This window comes from Paroedura picta, chromosome 8, assembly GCF_049243985.1.
Source record: "Paroedura picta isolate Pp20150507F chromosome 8, Ppicta_v3.0, whole genome shotgun sequence".
Taxonomy (NCBI): Eukaryota; Metazoa; Chordata; class Lepidosauria; order Squamata; family Gekkonidae; genus Paroedura; species Paroedura picta.
The window spans coordinates 35,214,862-35,240,603 of record NC_135376.1 but is presented as its reverse complement, the minus strand read 5'-3'; the positions used below and the strand labels follow the sequence as shown (position 1 = coordinate 35,240,603).

At 42.0% G+C, this 25,742-nt stretch overlaps 1 protein-coding gene across 3 annotated transcripts in view; it reads right to left on the bottom strand.

Moving 5' to 3' along the window:
* The window catches only part of LOC143843240 (glypican-5-like), a 471,566-nt gene that overhangs the window by 213,313 nt on the left and 232,511 nt on the right, over positions 1 to 25,742 (bottom strand). For all 3 annotated transcript variants that reach the window (XM_077349002.1, XM_077349003.1, XM_077349004.1), the window contains one exon: positions 5,210 to 5,330. In XM_077349002.1, the coding sequence (XP_077205117.1) occupies positions 5,210 to 5,330 (121 nt within the window). The remainder of the gene's footprint in view (positions 1 to 5,209; positions 5,331 to 25,742) is intronic.

Genomic DNA, 25,742 nt, shown 5'->3' with positions numbered 1-25,742 from the left:
CTGTGTTTTAGAAGTCACTTGTGAAATCCACAGTTGCTATACCCATTACAATATTAATATCATTGCATATTCTTCCACAGAAAAAGCACTTTACATCTATTTCTTATTTAACCTACAAGCTATCTGAGACATACTATTATTCAAGCGTTTAAATAATCCGCTTCTCTTGTTGAACTTTGTTCATATCTCTGAAAATTCACATATTTGGCCTTTTAAAGCTGAGAATGGAGGTATTTTCAAAATGTCAAGATTAGACTTACAGTTGTATTTTATTACATACATTAAGGATGACATTCTGCTGTGGTTTTAGGAGCTAATATCTTAGATTTCTGTCTGCTTCTCTTTCTTTTTAGTATCCATTACTTTTTAAAAAAGTTTTCTTGGCATTTTTCATGGTTGTTTTAAAACAATACAAATTGTTCCAAAAATGCTTTTGATAAATAACAGAATATGTTGTTGTTGTTAGGTGCAAAGTCATGTCTGACCCATCGTGACCCCACGAACAATGATCCTTCCTGTCCTCTACCATTCCCCGGAGTCCACAGAATATAATTGTAAATAAATAAAGAGAACTGAATTAATCTGGTGGCCATATCCAACACCATTTTTGTAGTTAACAAAAATTACCATCGCTTTATGATATTTCTCAACACCTTTCTAGTGTAATTCATTACTAAGGTTTTAGTGTTCTAAGCCTGCTGTGTTAATTGTGAAAGATGTTTATTTTTCCAACTGAAGTATGTATGTGTACTAAAAACAACCCAGAAGACTGACAGGGTATACTTACATTCATTTCTGAATATGTTTTTTAAATGAACAGAAGGCTAAGGAAGCTGTGTTCATTGGGTATTTACCTTTCCTTCGCAGTGTTTATCCTTTCTCTGCATTGTGGAGCAAGGATTTTCCCCATCTATATGATTATTTTTGCATCATGATCTGCTAATACAATACATGAGTGGGGAACCAAAGAGGTGATATTGTTTTGTTAGTCAGGCAACTGCAACTAGAAAAGGCAGCTAAGTGTGTATTAAGGCTGCCAGACATCCTATGAAGGTAGCCTTAGTTCCCCACCATGGCTCCAAGTGACAGGAGAAGAATATTTAAGCTGACTTTGCCATCATCAACAACAGATTGACATAACAGAAGGAAAGAATAACAAGTAAATATAATACAAACATGGTGTCAACCAGGTTTGCAAACCAAAACAATTTACAGACAATCAAGTTTGGTTACAGCAGTTGTAGCATTCATCCAATCCAAGCTGGCAACTAAAATCTGGACTAACATCAGTGCAATCGCAAACATTTTAGCAGGGTCCTTTTCATTAAGTGCTATTCCAATGCAGTGTTTCCTGTCTAGATGGATAATATTAGTCTTGTGTAAGGATACTCCCCAAGCTGGACAACAACTCTCAAGACCGTTAACAGCCCCAGCTTCCATGAAGGAACACAAATCGGGGGCGGATGAGGTGCACCGGGCCAAATGCTCCCCCATGTGGGCAACCTGCCACAACTAAAACTCCAGCCTGCAGCCCAGCAAGAAACCTCCAGTGCGTAAAAGGTCAAAGTGAGGACAGTCTAAAATTAAATGACCCAGTGTATCTGCAGTGGGGCATCCATACATGCACAGCCTTTGTGAAACAGGGATCTTCTTAAATCTGCCTTTTGTTAAATTAGAAGGAAAATGGAGATATCAAGGAATCACAAACAATTTCCAGACTACAAAGATCAACTTCCTGGAAGAAAAATGGCACCTTTGAGAGCGGACTCTATAGCAGTGGTCCCCAAACCCCGGGCCACAGCCTGGTGCTGGGCTGCGAAGGCCTCGGCGCCGGGCCATGGCTCCCTCTTTCTGCCCCCCCCCACAGCAAGAAGCTTGCCAGGCCGTGAGCAAATCAGCTGCCGAAGTGGCCGATTAGCTTGCGGCCCGGCCAGCTTCTTGCTTCGGGAGGGGGGGAAGAGAAGCTTGCTGGGCCGCAAGCTAATCGGCCGGTCTGCGGCCGAATTCCTCACTGCCCGGAGGGGTGGGGAGAGGGAGCCGTGGCTGCCGGCATGCCGGCGGCGCAAACGAGCATGTGCGGACTTGCCGCGCACACGTGTTTGCGTCAGGCAGGACCGCAAACGTGCATGTGTGGCAGTTTTGCGCATGCACGCCTGTGCAACACTGCCACACGTGCACATTTGCGCCCCTGCCAGATGCAAATGCGCACGTGTGACAAGTTTGCACCGGGGCTGCCGTGCAAACCTGGGTTGCCCTTTCCCCGCACCCTGGCACAGTGGTCCGTTGCTCTATAGCATTTCCTCCATGCTGAGCTCCCTCTACTCTCCAAGCTCCATCTTTCCTGGGCTCCATAGCCAAGTCTCCAGGAATATCTCAAGCCAGAGTTTGCAACTCTAAGTAGACAAATCTAAGGTTTCCCTTATCTCAGAATGCTAAGGTGAATTTTCCAGGGGAAATGGGGAGGCCGTAACACTACCTGTCAGCCATTTGAACAATGGACATTCAACATTCCAACTTTCCCATCCTCCCAGTATTAAGATATTTGTGTGCTGCACCCCTCTGAGGTGGGTGGGAATCAGAGCCATGTATGTTAGCCTGGGGGAAGTGCTGAGAGGAACTATCCGATTCTCTTTTCAAACTGAGCTAGGTGGGGGTTACACCCCTGCTTTAAATGAACTAGTATGAAATGCTGTTGTTAAAGAAGTAAAGGAACTTGGATGGGAAAGGGCAGGTTCCTTTTAGAAATTCACTCCCTTCACAGTTGTGCCTGGGGACAAAAGTAAGTCAGGAATAGAACCAAACTATCCATGTATATAGCTATTGCTATCCTAAAATGATCCCCTGGATTCATTCCCTCCACTAACTGAAAATGGTAAAGTGTTTTAAAATATTTACATATATTACATGCACAAAAGAAAGAATATGTACACAATTGTTCTTCAGAAATTTTTATACTGAAGGACAAGGATTGTACTCCAATATACAAGGAATATTCAATATGTACATATTCCCCATGAACAATTCTATACAACTATGTTTTAATTAACTTCTGAGTGACAGTTTTATTCCTGAATTAATCCTACTCTTAGATGAAAAACCTGAGAAAATTGCTATGTATGTCTGATGTTTTATTTGAAAGCTTAAAAGAGGAATTTATCAACTGCTCTGATTTTTTTTATCTTCGAAGAAATACTAACTAGGAGAAGAGTTGGCTTTATACTCTGCTTTTCATTATCTGAAGGAGTCTCAAAAATGACTCACAATTGCATTCCCTTCCTCTCCCCACAACAAACACACTGTGACACGGGTGGGACTGGATTATGATTGAAGTTGTTGTTGTTGTTAGTTGCGAAGTCGTGTTTGACCCATCGCAACCCCATGGATAATGATCCTCCAGGCCTTCCTATCCTCTACCATTCCCCTGTGTCCATTTAAGCTCGCACCGACTGCTTCAGTGACTCTATCCATGATTGAAGTACTCAACAACAAATTATCTAAAGGCAAAAATAAGCATTATGTTTAATTCATGCAGTCAATTACATTTTACAAATTTTAGTCTGTTAGAGGCAAGGATCCTTTTTTCGTAAAGGTCAACAGAAAGTCACCCCACCAAAAAGAAAAAAGTCACTTACGAGGATGCAATAAGATGAAGACTTTGTGATTTAGATGGCAGTGTGGCTTGAATCTTACTCTTTGGGGTAGACCTTTCTTGCCTTCTGCATCTTTCAGCAGCCCTATGTAACTCCCCAAAAGTAGATTTGGGGGCTAGTGAACCCTCACAGACAAAATGTCATGTAGCATGAAAGGGTTTACAAAGAGAAAAGGTCAAGAAATCTTACCCTCCTTTAGGCTATTTAATCTGATTTCCCCTATATTGCATGACACATTATCCATAAAAGTTCCCATTCTTGGCTCTCAGAGATTCACAGGGGACTGCTGTGGGAAGTGGAAGGCTAGGAAGATAAGCCTCCAGAAGTGCCTTGTACTTTCCGTTTGTAGGAAACAGGCTCATTTGGGGGTCTTTATGTCTGGTGATAAGAAAGTGCAACTTTTACTATTTTTCTACTAGCGAGCTACATAAGGCACACTACATTCAATGACTTGCCCAAAATAAATGTTGACTTCTCCCCCTGAAAACCTCACTGGGCATACCACAAAATTCTTGGGGAAAATCTAGTTTGAAATATGTTTTCCATATAACACAGGGAACTGGATTTTGAGAGAGGGGGTACTGAAACTTCCTTAGGATCATAAAACTACTCATCTCCTTTGTTGTCCCCCCCATTGAATCCCACAGATAAAAGAATTATAAGGTAATGTGAATCATAAATACACACAATGTACACAATTTCTTTCTGCACTAAACAGCACAATCAATATTGCAGCCAATAGTGGTGGTCAAAAGTCACCTGTTCTCATATTCTCTAATGGTGAATGATTAGGGAGGAAATACTGTTCTGTCATTACAAACTCGGTGAATGCAGTGATCAACATGCTCTCAAATTGGACGCAAAAATATGCTCACATTAAATGAAAATCAATTGCTGTTAAGCATGGTAGGTAGCTCTGACTAATCTGGATTGACACCACCTCTGTAACTTGCAAAATGTTGTCCTGCAGCAATAATATTAAGGAATCGTAATATATTCTGCACTGACTGACTGAAGATTTGTGTAGACAGCCAAGTACAACCCATAGAGCTCAAGCGATTCACTTACGCAAGCACACATTCATCATATTTCTGGGATGCCTACTGACAGACAATCTTTTCATTTCAGTTGAGAAAATTAAAAATTATCTTCAGCAAAACTACATTCTATTTTTTTTAAACCTACTACAGGTTCTAATCTGGATCTGCCTTAGAGAGCATGATGGGCTATTTCAAAATTCAAACACTATTTCCAGGCACTGAAGCATTTTAAACCCCGCCCAATCTGTAGAACTTGGAGCATGGTTTGTAACAATTCAGAACTACCTGAAGCAGTCTAATGGGTTGCAATCAATATTATAAATTACTGAAAGCCGCACTGGCTTGATGCAGCATTGCCTGGTCAGCTGGCATGCACTAGGATCCTTTTGCCCTCTCCCAGAATCCGAGGGAGCCACATGGAAAACCTTTGTGTTTACTATGCATACAATACTGCTTGACAACCTTTTCACTTATTAGACCAAACACAAAATGTAAACTGTTCTACTGAGAACTGCTTACCTGATTAAAATGCTGCAATTTATCAATTAAGGTGCGGATGTGCGGGTCCAGTGCTCTGACTTTCAATTCTGGGTTATTAATTTGTGCTTTCAGTCCATTGGTGACCACTCTGTTAGTATAACTGTAATACAAAATGAAATTAAAAACTGCAATTAGAAGAAATGTCTAACTTTTCAAAAAGAATAAAAATGATCAGAGATAGAAGTGTTTTCTCTCTCTCGCTTGCTCTGCTGCCAGAATATGAAAACTGAAAAAATCTAGGCAAACACATTAGATTCTAGCATCAGGTCACCCCAAAGTACCACAGTATAAATCTTGGAGAAGCCACAGTTGTCAGCCCAGTGTTTAGCACAGTGTTACAAGGGTAAGCCTACTGAAGGACCACAACCTAGGCAAGCATGATCCACAGTTCCAACTAGAAGACCAGAGTGTCTCACTAGGGTTTGTCATGAAATAAGACATTTGCATAGCCTATGTAAGTATATTTAAATCCTTCTGGCTTCTTGGTAGAAGAGGAACAATCTGGGAGGAAATGCCACATAAGCTCACTCCTGAGAGAGAAGAGGACACTTGCAAGCTGGGCAGGAAGAGGAAGCTGCTGTCTATTTGATAAGTGGGATGGATTTTATAAAATCTTCAGTACTGCTGAATGCAGCTTACTTGGAGAACAAGGCTTGCCAGAACCCTGATTTCAATGTTATGTTTTCCCAACCAGTTCAACTGCTACTGCTGGGAGAAAAAATCTTCTCACTGACCGTTTACGCACTGGAAATGTCATGCCGGGCTGCAGGCTGGAGTTTTAATCGTGGCAGGTTACCCCACCACTTCCTGCACCCACATGGGGGAGCATTTGGCCCAGTGTGCCTCATCCGCCCCCAATTTGGGCTCCTGCATGGGATCTGGAGCAGTGAAGTTCCCAACGTGTAAACGGTCCTTGGTGAAAGTCAAAGGTCTGTCTCTTGCTCTCTCTAAAAAAAAAAGGTACAGGATATTTATTGCAAGGATGAAAGAGGAGAAGATGAAAGAATGCCAAATAATAAAGAAATGGATGAAAGCCTTGTTTTACTGTTTTGTTTTTAAGTTCAAAATAAAGCACCAAAATAAATAGTTAGAAGCAATCTAGAGCCTGTTTAGGCATGTATAGTCCCCACTGAGCCCTGTAAGTCATCTCCAAACTGGTCTAGAGTACAGAACATATCTCCTTTATTCAAATAACAAGTAACACTTTGTCTCAGCAAGTCTTTTAAAAATGGATAGTATCAGCTTGTTTGGTTACAATGTTTCTTTTATAAGTGCTCTTTCCAGAAGTTTAATTAATTGTTTACTTTGGTTACATACCACCTTTCTTCCTAATGGGGACCCAAAGCAGCTTACCTGGTTAGCCTGGGTGTTGTGATTCTGGCCACCACTTGAGGCTGGTGACTTTTGAAGTCTTTTGCTCACTGTGGTGAGCAGCTAAGGTACATGCTTCTGTGACAGGACAGGGCAAAATTAGGAATGAACTAAAAATAAGGAGCCCACTCGTAAGCTATATATTTCAGCTTGCTTGGTGAAAGAATGGTTGAAAACTTGAGACATTCTCAGTCAATATTGGCCACTGAAAGGTAATGAGAATCACAGCAGCCACTCTCATTAATGCATCAGACAACAAAACACAGCACTGGCTCTCTTTTCACTTGCAATGAGTACAGTGGCTTTAATCCAATGTTTCAAATGTTTCAAAAAATAGCTTCAAATCATAATATCTTGGTGGGTATTGGTCATCACCATCCCATTCTGGCACACAAAGAAAAGCAGGATTCTGTGAAGATAAGATCTGAGAAAGGCCCCAAGTAGTTCTTTGGGATTATCTTGGGAGTGTGGCTCATCATGCAAGAGGGAGGAACAGAGGTGTAGCCTACTTTCACCCCCCATACCACTTTGATATCTGACTGTTGCTGTCTGCACTCTCCACACTTGATCCTAAGCACTGATTTCAAAGAAGGAGCCCTCACAACTTATACTAATCAACTTGTTCTCAAGTGAAACCAGCAACCAAGTTACTACCAGCAGAAACCTTATGAAGAGAGCCTTATTTGCCATACTTAATATGGAGTGCATGGCAGTGTTGACAGGCTACATCTGGCAACCAGGCATGGGGGTGATGACATGGGGGGGGGGGCTATGTCACTGCTAGGGAAAACCAGCATAGGACAGCTATAGGCATCACCAAATACTCTATGGAAACTGTAGTGTCCAGCAATGCCTAAAGCTAGCCCAGAAGTGATGTAGTGCCATAGATCAGTGGTCCCCAACCTGCGGTCGCGATGTGCAGGCGGGGCAGTTGCCCTGCCGGTCCCCAGCCTAAAAAAGTTTGGGGACCACTGCCATAGATAACACTGGTGTATTGTTTTTAAAAAATCTCCCACCATTGCTCTGAATGGTGATGGGTGAACAGAGCTGCCAGGACAATAATTCCCACTGTAGCTGGAGGCCTGGCAGCCCTGGTACATCATGAAATTAACCCTTGGGTCATGACTGAACAGCAACAGAGAAGTGTTGCAGTTGGGCACTGTGGTAGAACACGGAAGGAGGGGTGGCTACGGTGGTCTTTACAATTCAGTCCTTGAAAGTGCAGTAGCCTTTGCAAGCACAATTACATAATTCTAAGACCATTTAAGTCAACAAGCTTAGAAGGGTATAACTCTGCTTGGGACTGCATTGTTAGTAACTTAGTCTACATGCACAAGGTGAGTAATGTTGCATTCCTCGTTTGAAACACCAGAACAAAGTTAGTTTCTGTAATGTATCTGCAAAAATCCTGCATATTCTAAAAAGCTCTGCAAGTGAATTCTGCTTGAGCAACTACTGGCTAGAGGCTATTCCTTAAAAGTGGCACAAGGTATACAAGTGTCCTTTGTTGCCTCTCATCATTTAATGACTTAGAATATCTATCAAATAATCAGCACATCACAGCCATAAAAAATTGCAGACTTTTTTTTTTAAAAAAGCAAAATATAACCAGATACGTGGCAGTACCGTTAAGCACCTTACTGAACAGGATTTACTAATTTTCTAGCTCAATGAACCTGTGAGGGATTTTCACTATCTGGTAGAAATCTCACCCACATTTAATTATGCATCTAGATCAGCAGCACCTTTTGCAAAGCACATATTAAAGGTCTTCATATAAATTACGTGTGGTTGACTGACTCTCTTTCTATATAACACACATAAATGTGTTACATATATACTAGAGGATAAATCAAAAAGTATTCATGCACACATGGGTTTATTCACAACAAAACATGTTTAAACATGTCCCTGTGATCATTGGATGGCTGCAGACAAGTTCTCTCAGAAATACATTTGTCTTAGTCTCATTAGGGAGCCTTAAAAACAACATTAAAACTGCATTGGTGTGAAAAAGGCCAGGAAGGTTGCAACAAGGTTTTGTTTCCCCATCACAACAATGCACCTGCCCATTATTTGAGGACAGCAGGGGCCGTAGTATGAGAATTTCATTGGGAAACCTTACCCCACCCCACCCACCACAGCCCTGATCTTGCCCCTTCAGACTGATTTTTGTTCACAAAACCCAAAGAACATTTAAAAGGAACATGATTGAAGGCCCTCAAGGAGGCTAAAACTGCCATTTTGACATGGTGTAAATCGAAGACCGCAGAATTTCTTAGGAAAGGCTTAAAAAGATGGAAACACTGCCTTCAGAAGTGTATTGATCTAGATGGAGGATATGTTGAGAACCATTAGCATCGCATCCTTTGCTTTAATAAAGGTATCTATGATTTTGTAGCAATACTTTTTGACTTACCCTTGTGTATGTCCCCTTCATTTTGTGCAAATCTTTTGTAATATTTTCTACCATTATAAAAGAATCAAGAAATCAGAATGCTCAACAATGTTAATATTACAAAAATCTGAGAGAGTTCAGCTTATTACAATTAAAATGCTGATATTAAGAGGCCAAACCAGAACAGAAACCAAAACCGGAATGGGTTTGTCATATTCTGAGGAAGCCTATTTACAGACACTGCAGAGAAGAACCATTCTCCAAAAAGAAAGCCATTCTCACAGCCCAACAAGACATTTTTCTCTCACATTGGATTAAGATGTCTATCCTTAGCACATAATGATTTCAGTAATCAAAGTTTTAAAAGAGCAGAATTTATAGTATGCACTCTAAACAGGATTACTACAGAGATCAAAGGACTGCATAGCAAACAAGTCTTCACCCGCACCCCCATGCACACCTTAAAACTGGCTGCTATTCTTCCTTGCATCTTCTCTACTGGTCCTTAGGAATATCTCCCAGCATGTCTCCACCTGCCATGGCACCAGGAATAAGAGATGGAAAAGCACTCTCCTGTTTACATTATAATTAGCCCAGGTTTTCTAGGATTTAGCAGAGCAACTGAAGACCCAAGAGTTCTCTACAAGCTCAAAAAAGAAAAGGAAAGAAAAAAAGAGCCCAATGAAGATCATTCCCTTCCTTCCACCATGGCTTCAACTCTGCTAAAACAAGTAGGACTAATGTGGAATAAGTGTCATCTTTAATGCCTTTTGAACATACCATGGACAGTGCCAGGATCATTTTCCAGACTAACTAGTATGTAGATCTGGCTAATCCAAGCTGTGAGAAGACCTAGAAAATAACTCATTGGTATTTTGGGGGTATTATTTCATCCAAATATTGATTTTAATATTTTTTAACTATTTGAAATGGCTGAGGCCCCAAAATCCCAAAAATATTCAAGATCTTTTGGGACTGCCAGATAGCTGAAGTTGAAGAGTGTTTGAAAATGCTGCAGTCCCTTTGAATATATTATTATCATCATCATCATCATCATCATCATCATCATCATCATCATCATCATTATCATCATCATCATCATCATTTTTATTAGAATTAGAATTAGAATTTATTACCTGCCGCTCTTGGCAAAGCTTGCTCTTGGCAGGTTCCAAGATAAAATAAGTAGACTACAAATCCCTTTATTCTTATTATTTGCCTCAGGGTGAACGTGGCTTGGGAAAGATGTTTAAAGGGATTAAAATGGCCATGTTCACTTTAAATTTAAATGCCTCTCCCCCTTCTATAGAAAACAATTAATTTGGGCCACCTTTTTTGAGTGCCCATTGAACCCCTTTGCCCAACCTTTCTCAAATGGAAGGGGTGTTGAGGGGACCATCAACTATAATATTTATTTTTCTTATAGGTCACCATTCCTGGCCTGCTGGCTCATAGCAGCTAACAACAGTTTAAATACAGTTTAATAAAAAATACATAAAACCCATACAAATCCCCAACCCCATTAAGTTAGGCAAAACCTCCCACCCTACCTCTCACCCTTTGCGCTCTTGAGGGATGATGTTGCAAGTAGAGGGCAGCAGAGGAGGGACAAGATCAGCCTAGCCTCATCCAAATGCTTGGTGGAAGAGCTCCATGTTGCAGGCCCTGCAGAACTGAGTTAGTTTCAACAGGGCCCTTGGCTCTTCTGGGAGGTCATTCCACTAGGCAGGGGCCAGAGCCAAAAACACCCTGGCCTTGGTTGAGGCCATGTTAACTTCAGCAGTCTATTTGACCCCATGGAGCAAAGAGTCCTGTGAGGGGCATAAGGAGAAAGATGGAGCCTTAAGTACACTGGGCCCAGACTGCAAATGGCCTTAAAGGCTAAAACCAAGATCTTGAACTTGATCTGGTATTCTACTGGCAGCCAATGCGGCTGCTCAGCACCGGCAGGATGTGGGAAGCCTAGCAGCTGCATTTTGCACCAGCCATAGTCTCCAGGTTAAGGTCAAGAGAGCAAGCTACAGAAATCCAACCTGAAGATGACAGTTGCATGGATCACCATGGCAAGGTGTTTCAGAGCAGCTGGCCCAGAGGACACATACATATGTTAAACAATGGGTTACCATAATAGGGTATAATGAAGCTGAAGAAGAAGAGAAGAGTTGGTTCGCAAATATTTACCAAATTTGAATACCATGCTGGTATTTATGGGATCAATGTACCCAAATTCCACAAATACCAGGATTATTTTTTATTTACACATCCCTTTGCTAAAGCCCCACTTCTGCTAACATTTTCCCTTGCTGGAGATGCAAACCAGCTGTTTGAAGCAGGGTAAGCTATTACAAACTTGACCCAACCTTCAGGACAGCTTGGACTCAGTCCATAATGTCAACTTGGTACCCAGAGTAACTGATTTGTATGCCTTTGCTAACTCTGAATTTCAATATCATGACTGACTAAAATCCATTAGCAGTGTTTCCCAGACCTCTTATTTTCTCTTTATGACTTTCAATTGCATGGATGATCAGCCAATGGCTTTTCTCATGCAGCTGTGACATTCCCAGACAGACTTATTGCCCAGGTCCCCTGCACAAGCATCCCTTCCCATCTTCTACCTGCATGGGCCTTACCTGTCCATACATCTTTCTGCCACACATGATCACACAGTGGTCTTTCCTTGATGGTTCTGGGCAGTATGTGTGGCTGGGAATGCCATCATTGTGACCCTCAGTAGAACTGGTGTACACCAACCATAAACCCTTCATTGCTGGCAATGAGCAGAATGAACAGCTAGTAATATATCAGAGTGATCACAAGGAAAAGGGCAGGGGAATGACCCATAAGGGGAAGGCAGGTGAGGAACATGGGTGGGGGATTGGTGGCAGTGGACCCTACCAGGACCCCTGTGTCCAGGAGCTGCCCCATCTCAGGATATGCTGATGCCCTTTCTGATTACATTCAACCTGGGAAATGATTAATTTTTTTAAAGCAAATTGTGTCTCAGCTGGAAAAAGTTGGTAACATTAAACAATTTGAAAGATCATTATATTCTTTATAAACTATGTGAAAAATAAAACAATACAGATATATAGCTCAAACTGCCTTAAAGTGTGTGTACCCCCAATCTATAGAAGACAATACTAAATCTAAATAGATACTAGCATTTGGATGAAAATAATTTCTGCTGTTCATAATGCTGGGTTTCTTTTCAGCACAATCTTCACATATCTTTGCATGACTCATATATTTACAATTTAAAATGAGTTGTATTTTTGTGTTTATATGTGAGTTTTGCATCTGGACAGTTTGTGACACTTGTCATTCTTAACCATATCTGGAAAGTAGAAGGTGGTGGTTGTTAGTGCATGCTCAGAATTTACTGGATTGGCAGTGAAGTCACATATAGCCCAGGGGCAGGGCATGCATCATTTCAAATGGTATTTCATAGGTAAGTGCTGCTTTCATTTCTGTGCAGTCAGCAGCATTCATTAGTAGACAAGGCAACTAGCTAGTAACTCCTGTTGACACATGTTTTAAAGCACAGAGCAGGTTTACCTGATACATACACAGAGCGTGGCACACAATGCCTTGGATCCACTGGAGTCTTTCCATAGTTGGAAGTATTTCTGCCTGTGGTTCAGGTGTTTCTCATTCTTCCTCCCTGTTCAGCCCCAAATCTGTTTCCCAGTGCTTTTCCTGGGAAATGCCCAGGAATAGCATTTTGGGCTGCAGTGGGTGAGAGAGGCAAGAAAGTTGTGCTTTGCAGGCAGATTTCGTTCCATCCACAGTAATCTGTCTATTGCAGCTCTTTTTGTGTGTGAAGGCATCTAGAGAAAACTTAGCCAGAATCAATCATTTAAAGATAGTTACCTTATGAGCTACAGGACTACCCTATGAATTACATGACCATTTCTGCACGGAGGGGTAAAACTCGCATGGCCTTCAGCTTGCAAATGCGGGATGGTAAACCTCATGTCTGCAGCCTTCCATACGGGTGACCTCTCCCACATTTTCATTCTGCTCCACTGCAGCTTTTTCCCTCCTGATGAGGCTTTAAGGGAAAACAAGCCAAACGTCTCCCCCACTTGTCAATCACAGCAAGCCACCAATCACAGCCCAGTGGTTCTCTCATGGACTGAAACTTTCTCCCCCCCCCCCCAGTCCCAAAATTATTATTTTTTTTTAAAAAGGCATTTCCATATTGCTATGCAGTAATGCCACAACATAGAAGCATTTTCAATTTAAAAAGTAACACTTCCATGTTGCTAAGGAGAAACACCAGAACAATACACCCCCCCCCCTTTGGGATTTGCCGTGTTTCGGACTCTACTCATGTCTGGGTAGATGTATGAAAAGCTGGAAATGGTAACTGGACCCGAATTGTGTGTGAACAGTGGGTTTAAAAACAAAAGCACGGGCATCCGGATGATTGGGGAGGGCTGTTTAATCATGCCCCCCCCAGTCATTCCCTGTTTCTACCTCCAGAAAACACAAACTGGACTGTATTTTGCCTGCCTCAAATTAAAAAGATAATGGACACTTTAAAGAAGATTTTATTTTACCTTTTACAAAGTAGCTTTGTGGTCCCGCAGAAACGTGGATCACACCATTAAAAAAAAAACCTTGGAGCAGGAAATAGAGAGGGGAGGGCGGGTGCAAGGACAGGACAATGCTAGTGAGACTGTTGTGCATTTCTACCTCCATACAGGGTTACCACTGGATGCTTACGGATGGGATGCATGATAAAAAGTGGCAAATCCAGTTTTGGCAATTTCCCTCATCCCAAGGCAAATCTGGCCAAAACTCAAGCCAGCCCCTGGGGAGCCTCGGGATGTAGATGACATCATGTGGAGGGTCCTCTAAAACCCACCATCAAACAGAGGCTGTCCAGAGGTAGATTCCTCATGCAGAAATGGTCCGGTGTTTGAGATAATATCTTTAAAGTATTTAAGAGTAACTACCCAGCCTGCTGGGGGGTAAACAGTAATGACTGGGGAAGGCACTGGCAAACCACCCAGTATTGAGGCTGCCAAGAAAACTCTAGAGGGCGTCACCCCAAGGGTCAGACATGACCCAGTGCTTGCACAGGGGATACCTTTACCTTTTAATAATAAAAATGAAGGAGCATGCTATCAATAGGAAGAATAAGAGGACAACCATGGTTTTAAAGAAATATTCAGAAAAATTGACATTGGGGAAAACAAAACAAGGGTTATAGGACAGAGCAAAAAGAAAAATCTTTTAATGATGTATTTGGCATCACAGTTAATGAGAGCAAATTTTCCAGAATAGCAAAACAAGTGAAAAAGTATTTCCACCTAACTTCCATTCAACAATCCAGCTTGCTAGCAGTATTTGTACCCTATGTAAAGGCAAGCATTAAAGGTTATTAAAACAATTTGACTATATAACAATACTTTACTCCCATAGCACTGTGGTGCTGCATTCTACGGATTGGCTGAGTATAGGAGTCTCAAAGTTTGGATCTCCTTCTTTCCTTTAAATAAATAAATATGTCTACAGAATAAATTTCATTGCAGTCAAGAGAGAGAAAAAATCAAGTAGAATCCCATTATAGAAGGGTTGATATGTCTTGGCAAGATAAAGGGGGCAAGATTCCAAATCCCTTTATAGAAAACCTGGTTGCATGTTGAAATTAAAGTTGACAGATAGTACATAATTTACAGGGGGGAAATTGATTATCCTTTTGAAGATCTTGTTCTTATTTGTATATTATCATGGAGATTTCATAGGCTCCTAGTTGTATCTTATTCAAAAATAAATCTTTGAATAAATAAACAAGGAAAAACACTAGTTTTGACACATCAAAATCACTGTTTCAATGTTCACGTGCCAAGAAGAGTATGTTGTTTGTTTTTGAGACAGAAAGAGATTAGAATAGTTACCACAAGTCCACTTTTTATGTCTAATTACTGCCATTTTTGTTGGTGTCCTTTTTTTTTTAGTTTGTATATGTGTGGATGAGCTAATTTTCACTGGCTAATTATTCTGTGGAAGAGCAGCTGTTAAATAATTTGACTGGAGGGGTGTGGAAAATATTTTACATTTTCCTCCATATGTTTGGAAGAATCACTGAGACTTGTCCTTCATAGAATTACTGGGAGAAAGTGCCCTTCACAGAATTACTGGGAGAAAGTGCATCTTCGGTATTGGATTCTAGCCTTATAGTAATTTTTCATGTTATCCACCTGTATTTTAGTGGTGGCTTTATTGTAGTCCCCTAATATAACATGCTTAAAAATCAAACCCTGCTTCCAATGATGTTCAGTCTCTTTTAAAATGGTAATTTCTCGCACAGTTTTAAATGAACTGCTTTGAGCTGATTTGCATCTGTGCCATTAGCAGCATCTATCGCTGCATAGACAGATGGCCAACAGGTATTGTTGGCACACGTTGGGGGAGATAGAAGAAAGTAATTTACAGAAAAGGCAGGATCTATAGACTGTTTCAAGAGCTATCTCCTGTAGCACCTTTCTCTCTCTTCCTCTGGAAAAGAACAAAAATGAGGCTTTGTGAAAGAAGGGATAAAGGGAGGGGAGACCTGTACATGGAGTATTTGCCTTTTGGGAGTGTCCTGTCAAGTATCCCCAAATGCCCACTGAACATTTTAAAGTGTTGGAATAGGATGCTCACAAAAATAAGAGCTGTTGCCTGATTGAGCAGATATAACTAAATGGATAGTTTGTTGGGAAAATAGAGATTACACATATGGATTCCTCCTGTCAATTACTGAACTATATGGGATGTCTGAACTGGTTGGAAGTCTTATGTGAAACCGTTTGCTCAAAAAGTGTTATGACATTGTCATATTGAACAGCCACTGCAAATTATCATCTCATTGGCTGGTCTCAGGAAAGGCCGCATGTAAATTCTCTAAATCAATGAATTATGATATATTATTAAAGTGTCATTGCATAGCAGGAGAGGCTCCGACGAAGCTGATAAAGAGTACTCAGACATGGTCTATGGAGCAAACAAGGCCACAGTTTTATTACAACCCCAAGCAGAAGCATGGCATAACTTTTGATGGGGGGGAGCTGCCTTCTAGCAGTCAGCAGACTGCCAGGAAGCCCACTCCCAGTGGCCAACTCGTGCAGCCAAGGCACTCACTAGCTTGGAACACACCTGAGGGGTTGCACATGGTGGGTACCCACCAGCAGGAGCCTCTAAACAGTAACTCTCTGCCATCCAGAAATGTGAGCCCACCAGGCCACCCCAGCAGGGCAGCCTAAGCTCAGCATCTGCACAGCCTCTTAGGGAGGCCCCCCTTGATGGGCAAGTCTGGTGCACAAACATGGACTGCAATCCATGACGTACACTGCCAGCTGGCGTACACTGCCAGCTGTGACAAGATGTAAAGACATAATGCAAAATAAGGTAGCATGTTCCATAAACAGTATCAACAACCCCAAGATGTGGGCACAGCCAAAAGAGAAAACACAAGGCAGGGTTGGTGGGAAGGTTTGAAGCTAGACTGCCAGGAGAGAAAGAGGCCGACTATGAGGAGTTGTCCTCTTAAATAGGGAGGCCCTCCCCACTCCTCCCCACTTGGCACAGGGCCATCCAGACCAGACACATGGTGCCCTAGCCAAACCCTCTCCATGCCAAGCCCTCACCCAGCCGGCTTCATCCTCTTCCGCCCCTCCTCCCCCATGGCTGCAATAACATGGCCAACAATCATAGTGAGGCCGCCTTTGCAATTCAGCATTTAGTTCAGCAATGCAGACAAGCTTAAAAAACAACAAAAAACTTTTCTCCCTTTCCCAACTATCCTCAGGACTTGCAGAGTGGGGCTGCAGGGGCATGCCTTGAAGACATACTCTCACACTTCTGAAGGGGGCTACAAAGGCTGATTTACGCATTTCTAGCCATTCTTAGGGTTCTGAGAACATTCTTCCTAGGAATACAGAAGCAGGAATGATGGGGGCATAAGGGGACATGGGAGGACTTTTTAGGAAAGGTAGATCTCATTTCCATACCACAAACCATTCCCTCCCCCCTCTCCCTTTAAATCTCCTTGCTGGGGTCAGCAGTATTGGATATGAAGCCTCCCTTGGCAGTGTTGTGGGCCCATTTTAAATAGCCCAGGCAGCAGGAAGGGTGGACAATATCACCAACCACTCTCCACGCCTCCCTTGACAATGCTGCTTGCAGACAGGCTTCTGGAGAAGGGAGGATGGAGGCAGCGGCCAAAAGGAAGCCACAATCTCGTAATTTAATCTTGCAAGATCTTGTGTGATATTTGTTTTTCAGCATTTAAATCTCACGTGCTATTTTTTAAGACTTCTCAGACTTGGACCGTTTATGCACTGGCCACTTTACTGCCCAAACTCTCGTGCAGAAACACAAATAGGGGGCAGATGAGGTGCACTGGGCCAAATGCTCCCCCGTGTGGGTGCAGGAAGAGGTGGGGCCACCTGCCACAACTAAAACTCCAGCCTGCAACCCAGCATGAAACCTCCAGTGCATAAATGGTCTTGTAGAAACTTGTGTACAATTCCCAATTGGTCTAATATTGCAGGCTGTTCTCTGGGGGATTCTGGCTAAATTGGGAATTAGATATATGATATTGTCAATGGAGAGTTCATGGAGGATTTTTTTTAAAGGATTTACCTTTTTTGAATGTGTATTTGTGTGATATTAAATATATTTAACAAGATGTCTTGATAATGCTTTAAACAAGACTTATTTAATGCACTTTATATTCATAAATAATGAGCTGCACTGTATAAGCACCTTCATTTCCTCGGCTTAATGTTCTTCCTATCTCTTGGTCTTCTGAATGCAGCTCACCAGACAGCCTAGCAGGCCTTTAAAAACCTTCCATGTTTGCCTGTGACCTACCACTGCAAAAACAGGGATATGCCAAGTAGGGATGTGCCCTTCAGCACGCTGCCACTACCCCTCCTCTCTGCCTTGTGGCCTACGTGCAGCCTTGGGCTTCGGTGATCGCCGAGGCAGCTGAGCAGAGCCGAAGCACACATCCCTAAGCCCCCAAGATGGCTGATAAACTGTATTTGTCCTGACAGGTCACACAGTATGCTGGCTTGGCTTCATATACAGAAAATAAGATATGAAATAAAGGTTTCTCTTAATTACCTTCCTGTCAACTTGAACTTAAATGAATGTCAGGACTATTGATTTTTTAAAAGAAATTCATATATATATGGATATAGTGATGTAGAACTAACTCTTTTCTTCCTAATAGTGTTCTACCTGGTCCTGTCAAACTATTAACTGAAATGTTAAGATATATTGAATTTCTTTGAAATTCATTACAGAACATTGTATGAAATCTTGGCTATGGCTTTTCCGTGGCTTTTGCTGAAGCTAGGACTGTATCATTGTCTAGACTTGTACTAAGAAACAAATAAACATTCTTCAGACTGAACCCCAATCTTAAATAAACAAAGATGGCTCACAAAGATGGTTCTGCAAAATGAGTTACAGATCCTAGCAATCTGTATCTTTTCCAAATTCACTTCTCTCCACTTGTCCTTTTATATCCTGGGAAGCAGATTCTCAAGTGGGACCCAAGTGTGCACTAATAATCACATGTGTTGAGTGAGGGGCTGCATGTAAGGGGGGGGGGAGGATAAAATAACTTATCTTTTTCTTCTGTCATTGCAGCTTTGCTGACAGAAGAGGCAGAAAGGGTGATATTGTCCCCTTTCCTTTCCACACTCTTCCCCCCCAAACCTATATGTTTATTAGTTCACATGGGGTCTACAATTTTTTTTTAAAAAGCCTGCTGATTAAGACTAGTAGCCATAAACTTGACCATATAAATAAACTTGACTAGTGGTCTAATATCGCACAATGACCAACCAGTTATTCTGGAAGGCCAATAAGAGGGTGTAGAGGCTGAGATGTTGCCTCATGGCATTGGTATTCAGGGGTTATTGCCTCTGAATATGGAAGTTCCCTTTAATTCCCAGGGCTAGTAGCTGCTGATGTATCCTCTACCGTATGATCATAAAGGTGTCATTATCATTGTCACCTATCCTCCATGAAACTGTCTAATCACCTTTGAAAGTTGCCATGCCCAGGGCCATTACCATTATCTTCTAGCACTGAATTCCACATTTCAGTTACTTGTTGGGTAAGAAGAATTTCCTTTTGTCTGTCCTGAATCATCTGTCCTGAATCTACAGCCCATCAGCTTCATTGGATGTCCTTGAGATCTAGTATTTTTGGAGAAAAAGTTCTATCAATTTTCTCAACCCCATGCTTAACTTTATAACTCTCTATCATGTCCACCTTTAGTTGACTCTTTTCTAAACTGAAAAGTTGCAGAAATTTCAGCCTTTCCTCAGAGGAGAGGTGGTTTATAAAACCTGTTAATTCTTAGTTGCCATCTTCTATCTTTTCCCAGCTCTAAGATATGGTGGCCAGAATTACACATGGTACCCTAAACGAAGCTGCTCTGCAGCTCAATGCTGGAGCATTATAATATTGACTTTTATTTTCAATCCTTTTTGTAATAATCCCCAGCAAAGGGTGTGCCTTTTTCACTGCAGTAGAACACTGGGGGCCATTCCACACCAGGATCTATGTGGCAAATTGGTTGCGGGACAAAAAAACGGCATTTTAAATTGTGGAATTTGTCGGTTTGCATACCTGGCTTTGTAGTGGAATCCAGTTGCGTTTCTATCGTTTCCCACAGGTTTCTGGTCTTGGCAAAAATCGCTAGCCAGGAAGCGATATTGCCGAGCTCGTCCCGCCCCTGGCCGTCAAGAAGCCAATGGGTGGCCATTATCATGATCCCAAAAAGCCCCTTTCCCTTTAGGGAAGTTAAAAAAAACACACACACGTTGCAACGAATCTGCGTTGATTCATTGCGACGGAGAGACCCATCTAGGTAGCAGGTGGTGTTTGAGCTGCCATTTCATCGTTGCCCCGCTCCTCCCAAGTGAAAAAAAAATTAACACCTCCCCCCGGCACGGGCGCGATTTTCGGCCGAAAATACAGTGAAAAATAAAGGGAAAATAACCCAGCAAACGGGGCTGTGTGTTGTTTCGTTCTTGGTGATTTAAAACAGCTCTGCAGCCAGGGAAGCCTCACTGGGTAAATGAAGGCTCACCGGTGCGTTGATCTCCGCTCGCTCGGAGAAAGAAAAAATGGCGATCGCTTCGCCGGAAGATCAGAGGAGAGAGCTAGGGGGAGGGACTTTGCAGAAACCACAACAATGGCCTGCACAGGACTTTCCGCACAGAACTTTCCCGTTAATGTTGCAGATTGGTTGCAAGAGTGTAGCGCTTTCCAGAGGGTGAATCCACTTTGGGGGATTTCCCTAAAAGCGCTACAACGAAGCGCTTTTTGCGGATTTGTTTCAAGAGTGTTGCAGATTGTCGACGACGTTGTGCATAACAGCAAAACAGTAGCAATTTCAATTTGTAAGCATTGTGCTATTTTAGACGAGTGCGGAATGGCCCTGGGTTTACATTTTCATTGAGCTTTCCCCTATGACTTCAAAGTTTCTTTCTTTCTTTCTTTCTTTCTTTCTTTCTTTCTTTCTTTCTTTCTTTCTTTCTTTCTTTCTTTCTTTCTTTCTTTCTCAGACTCTACTAACATATACTTAAAGTTGGGATTCTTTGTTCCAATATGCATCACCTTACACTTACCTACAATGAACTTCATTTGCCACAATCTTGCTCATTCACCCAATTTGTAGAGATCCTTCTGGAGCTCTTCACTGTCATCCTTGGTTTCTGCCGTTCTAAATAATATTATGCCATCTGAAAATTTGGCTACTACACTGCCTCCACCAATTCCATATCATTTATGAACAAGTTAAATAACTCCAGTCAAAATACTGATGGAACCCCCTTTGGGAATCCCACTGCTGATCCTTGTGGAGCCCCACTGCTTATTTCCCTCCATTGAGATAACTCTATTTATTCCTACTCTTTGCTGATTCTTTTTTTAAAGTTTTTTTATTTAAAAAAATAACAATATAAAAGGACACAAAGAAAGAGGGAGGGGCTAAATAGCATATCATACATATCAAAAACCAAATATAGAACAGGAATTTCCCCCCCAACATCCCCTTCATTATAACCCCAAAACATTCTCTACCAAATGCAATATTTCTTGTTTCAGGCATTCTAAATTTCTAATTTAAATTACTAATTTAATAACCAATATGACTTACAAGTGTATTATTAATTTCATCATTGTGATTTAAGACATCCCTCTAGAGCTGCAAGAACCAGATACAAGAGTCTAGAGCAGTGTTTTCTCCCATGCAAAGCTAGATGGAGTTTCAGAGGAGTGATGGAAGAGGCATGGGAAGGAAATGTTAAATACATTCACATATCCAGTAGCCCTCCTTTGACTGCCAGAGGCTGCTAATTAGCTTTTTAAAAACTTGGATGATCCGAACCTCTTCTGGTAGCTTATCTAATTTGACCTCAAGTTTCTACTGAAGCAAAAGCAAAAAGAGAAACTTGCAGCACCTTAAACAGATTTATTGGGACATATTTTGTAGGCCACAGTCCACTCCCTCTGACTGCTTTATAAGGACTTCCTTTTGCTTTCTTGGAACATGTTCCTACTTATAGGAAATAAATTTTTGTGAAAACTCCTATGTGAGCATAAGGCTTATGCCATAAGCCCCATTAGTTCAAAGTAGTATCTTCTGTTTTAAGCTTTTAAATTTAACCAAAATGTAAACAGTTGTAATCAGAGCAAGAATTGAAATAAATGGGATGCAGTGCTTTTCTCTAAATAGGTCTTACTGCTAGAACTGTTTTCTAATTCGGCTGTGCTTTCTGCTGGACCTATGACTTCCACCAAGTGTCTGGGCTTGATTCTGGATTCCTCCTTGTCTATGGAGGTCCCAACTGTGAATGTTAGTCACCTGGCATTTTGCATCTACACCAGACATGACAACCAGCACCATACCTCTCGACACCTGACCTAGCCATGGTGATCCATTCAACAGTAACCTCCAGGCTAGACTTCCCTTGAGACTGATCTGGAGATGCCAAGTGGTCCAAAATGCAATGGCACAGGTCCTTACGGTGACCCAGTGAAGGGCACACATGATACCAGTGTTTGCACAATAGCATTGGTTCCAGATTGGAGACTGGATTAGATTCAAAGGGGCTTTCTGCACTCCTTCAAAATCGCACAATGGTTGCCAATTGAAAACGCTACTGATTTGCCATTATGCACAACGTCGTTGACAATCTGCCACACATCTGAAACCGATCCGCAAAAAGAGCTTCCTTGTAGCGCTTTCAGGGAAATCCCAAAAAGTGGATTCACCCTCCGGAAAGCGCTACACTCCTGCAACCAATCTGCAACACTAGCGGGAAAGTTCTGTGCGTTACCATTGTTGTGGTTTCTACAAAGTCCCTCCCCCTGGCTCTCTCCTCTGATCTTCTGGCGAAGCGATCGCCATTTTTTTTTCTCCGAGCGAGCAGAGATCAACGCACCGGCGAGCCTCCGTTTAGCCAGTGAGGCTTCCCCGGCTGCAGTTCCTCCCCAGAGCTGTTTACAGTCACTAAGCACAAACAACAGAGAAGCCCGTTTGCTGATTTATTTTCCCTTTATTTTTCATCGCGCCCGTGAGGGGGGGGGATTTTTTTTTTCACTCGGGGGGAGCGTGGCAACGATGAAACGGCAGCTCAAACACACCTGCCAGCTGGATGGATCTCACCGTTGCAACGAAGCAACGCATATTCATTGCAACGGGTTTTTTTTTTAAAACCTTTCTTAAAGGGAAAGGGGCTGTTTGGGAGCATGCTAACGGCCGCCCATTGGCTGCTTGACAGCCAGGGGCGGAACGAGTTCAGCAATAGCGCTTCCTTTCTAGCGATTTTTGCCGAGACCGGAAGCCTGTGAGAAATGATAGAAACGCAACTGGGTTCCACTACAAAGGCTGGTATGCATAACGACGAATTCCACTATTTTAAATGGCGATTCTTCATTCAGCAAACAATTTGTTACAAGGATCCCGGTGCGGAAAGCCCCAAAGTTTTGGTATTGACTTTTAAAGCCCTAAATGGTCTGGGACCAACATATCTGTGGGACCACCTTTCTCAGTATGTCCCCAAAAGAGCACTATGGTCAGCAGACCAAAATGTGCTCAGGGTCCTGGCCCCAAAGAGGTAAGACTGGCTTCAACCATGGCCAGGATCTTTTCAGCCCTGGCCCCAGCCAGATAGAATACTCTGCCAACTGAGATCAGGGCCTTGTCTACCTCACAGAGCTCTTGTAAGAAGAAAATAGAGGAGAGGAGAAGGGCCCCGCTGGGGAGAATGGCTGGGCATAAATGAAGAAAATAAAATAAAGTAAATAAAATGTATTTGTAGAGCTTAAAATATTCCCCAAGCACAATTTGCTCTACGGGTCCAAGAAGCCAGGAAGTCTCCCTCCTTAGTTTTGTTCTCACTGAGCACAATGCCTGTAAATGTAATGGTTGCCTTGAGCTCTCCTGGGGGATGGTGGGGTAAAAATCAAATAACTGATAAATAAATAAAGGTTTCAGCAGAAACCTGTCTAGGAATCCATGATTAATCATTTTAACCCTTTGACTTAAAATATTTTAAAGCACACTCTTGCAGCAAGAGAACATCTGCTGTATTTTCCAGTAAAGCAAAGGACTCAGATGAATGATGATGGATTCCTAGAGAGATGTCTGTCTTCTACGTGTTCATTAACGACTGGTGAGTCTGTGTGAAGGAAATGCACAGGGATCCCCCCCCCCCCACACACACAAGAAGTCCATAGTGGATTTCAGTGCCCCGGTGCTTTTCAAGGCTGTGTGATAGCAATGTTGCAAAAATGCATTTGCATCTCTTGCAGGTGTACAAGAGTTGCTAGGATGACACTCCTGTATCTGATTTCTCCATGATATAAAATCGGCATTTGGAAAGTAACAATTCTACAACAGCCATTGCAGACTAGGACATCACTGCCCAATTGTTCCTAGGAAACAGATAAAACCTATATCCTTTATTGAATCAATTACAATGGTAATAATACTGCTAATGATAATGTTATCCCGTTCATTGGCCATAATAGGGTTCAGATGAGCCAGCAGGGATGTAGAAAATAACATGATTAAGGCAATCTCAGATGACTGACTGTCCACATATTACGAAGGCAGGATAACAGTAACATGAACTGGAACTTTGCTTTCAGATGAGAAACTGCCAGCCCATCAAGGTACAGACACAAAATTGTGTGCTAGATTTTTTTGGAGATGTATGCATTCTCTAGGTTTGGTGTTAAATAAACCATTCAAACACCGTTTCCTATACCTTTTCATTTGGTATGTTTAAAAGTACTAAATTCACTTCAGAGGGATGGACAGATATGAAAGAGCTCATGTGCAGTGAAAAATCAGCAAAGGGAATGATTTAAGAAGTCAATTTACTTGGCCACCATTTTGCAGTCTTTCTGCTGAAATTGGGGAAGATTTATGGATGATTAAGTTTGTTCTCCCTAACAGTTTTGATTCCCCTTCTACTTGATCCTTCAGGAGAGTCATATTTCTGGTTTTATGATTTCAGTTTGTTGTCACAGATGTGACTGATGCCACATATTTAGCATTATATATTCATCACAGGACTAAGTGAGGCTCATTTTATATAGCTTAAGGAAAAAAATATCTCTGAAACAGTATGCTATCAAGACTTTTCCAGAGCGAAGAAAGAACTGTTCAAATACGCAAAATGAATGTTATTTACTCACATTGAGGGATTAGTATTCTTCATGAAATGGAGACCAAGAACTTCCCTTATTATATGCAATTTCTTCTTGGAGCCAGAAATCCTCAACATGGTCAAGATTGCAATTCTAGCCCTTAAAAGGTATTTCTGAACAAAGTGTTGGATCCAAAGGATGTCTTCAGCTGACAGGAAGTATGTTACTTTCACTAGAAAAAGAGGGTGGGATTCTCACTGATTCCACTCTCCCACTGCAGAGCCACACTTGGCCATCCAAGGGAAAATGGGAGAAAATGTTTGCTTTGGAGGATGTACTCTATGGTAGGGGTAGTCAACCTGTGGTCCTCCAGATGTTCATGGACTACAACTCCCATGAGACCCTGCCAGCAATGCTGGCAGGGGCTCATAGGAATTGTAGTCCATGAACATCTGGAGGACCACAGGTTGACTACCCCTGCTCTATGGTATTATATCCTGCTGTTCCCTCCCCCCAAACCAGGACTGGAAACCCTTGAGGCTGGTGACAGGTGATGGGAAGGTTGCCACCTCCCCATATTTACAAGCTGTGGCAAACTTGCTGCAGTTGCCATTATACAGCTATCCCAGAACAAGGTGTTTTGGTAGCCTTTACTTTATTATTTTAAAAGGGTATAGACAGACTCAAGAAGTAATAGATAACTGGCTGTGAGGTACAATTTCTCAATAAAGTCCTTGAGTTTGGAGTCTATGTAGTATGACCACTACTATCATAGCCTGCTTGTGTGACACTTCCTGGGACATCCACTATTGGAAATGCTTAGCTAGATGGACCGTGGCCTGATTCAGCGATACAGTTCTTACCCTGGGTACCTAAGGCCATCAGGTCAAACTGCAATCAGCAAAAAAGGAGATTTCATTGGAGACCCCTAAGTAGTACAAGGTCAGCTTTTAAGTCCACCTATTGGAAATGCAAAGAATGCAAAGTTGCATCATTACTCTTTAGGTCATTTCTCATTAAGGAGCAGAAATTCCATCCTGTCCATCTAGCTGTCTGTACATT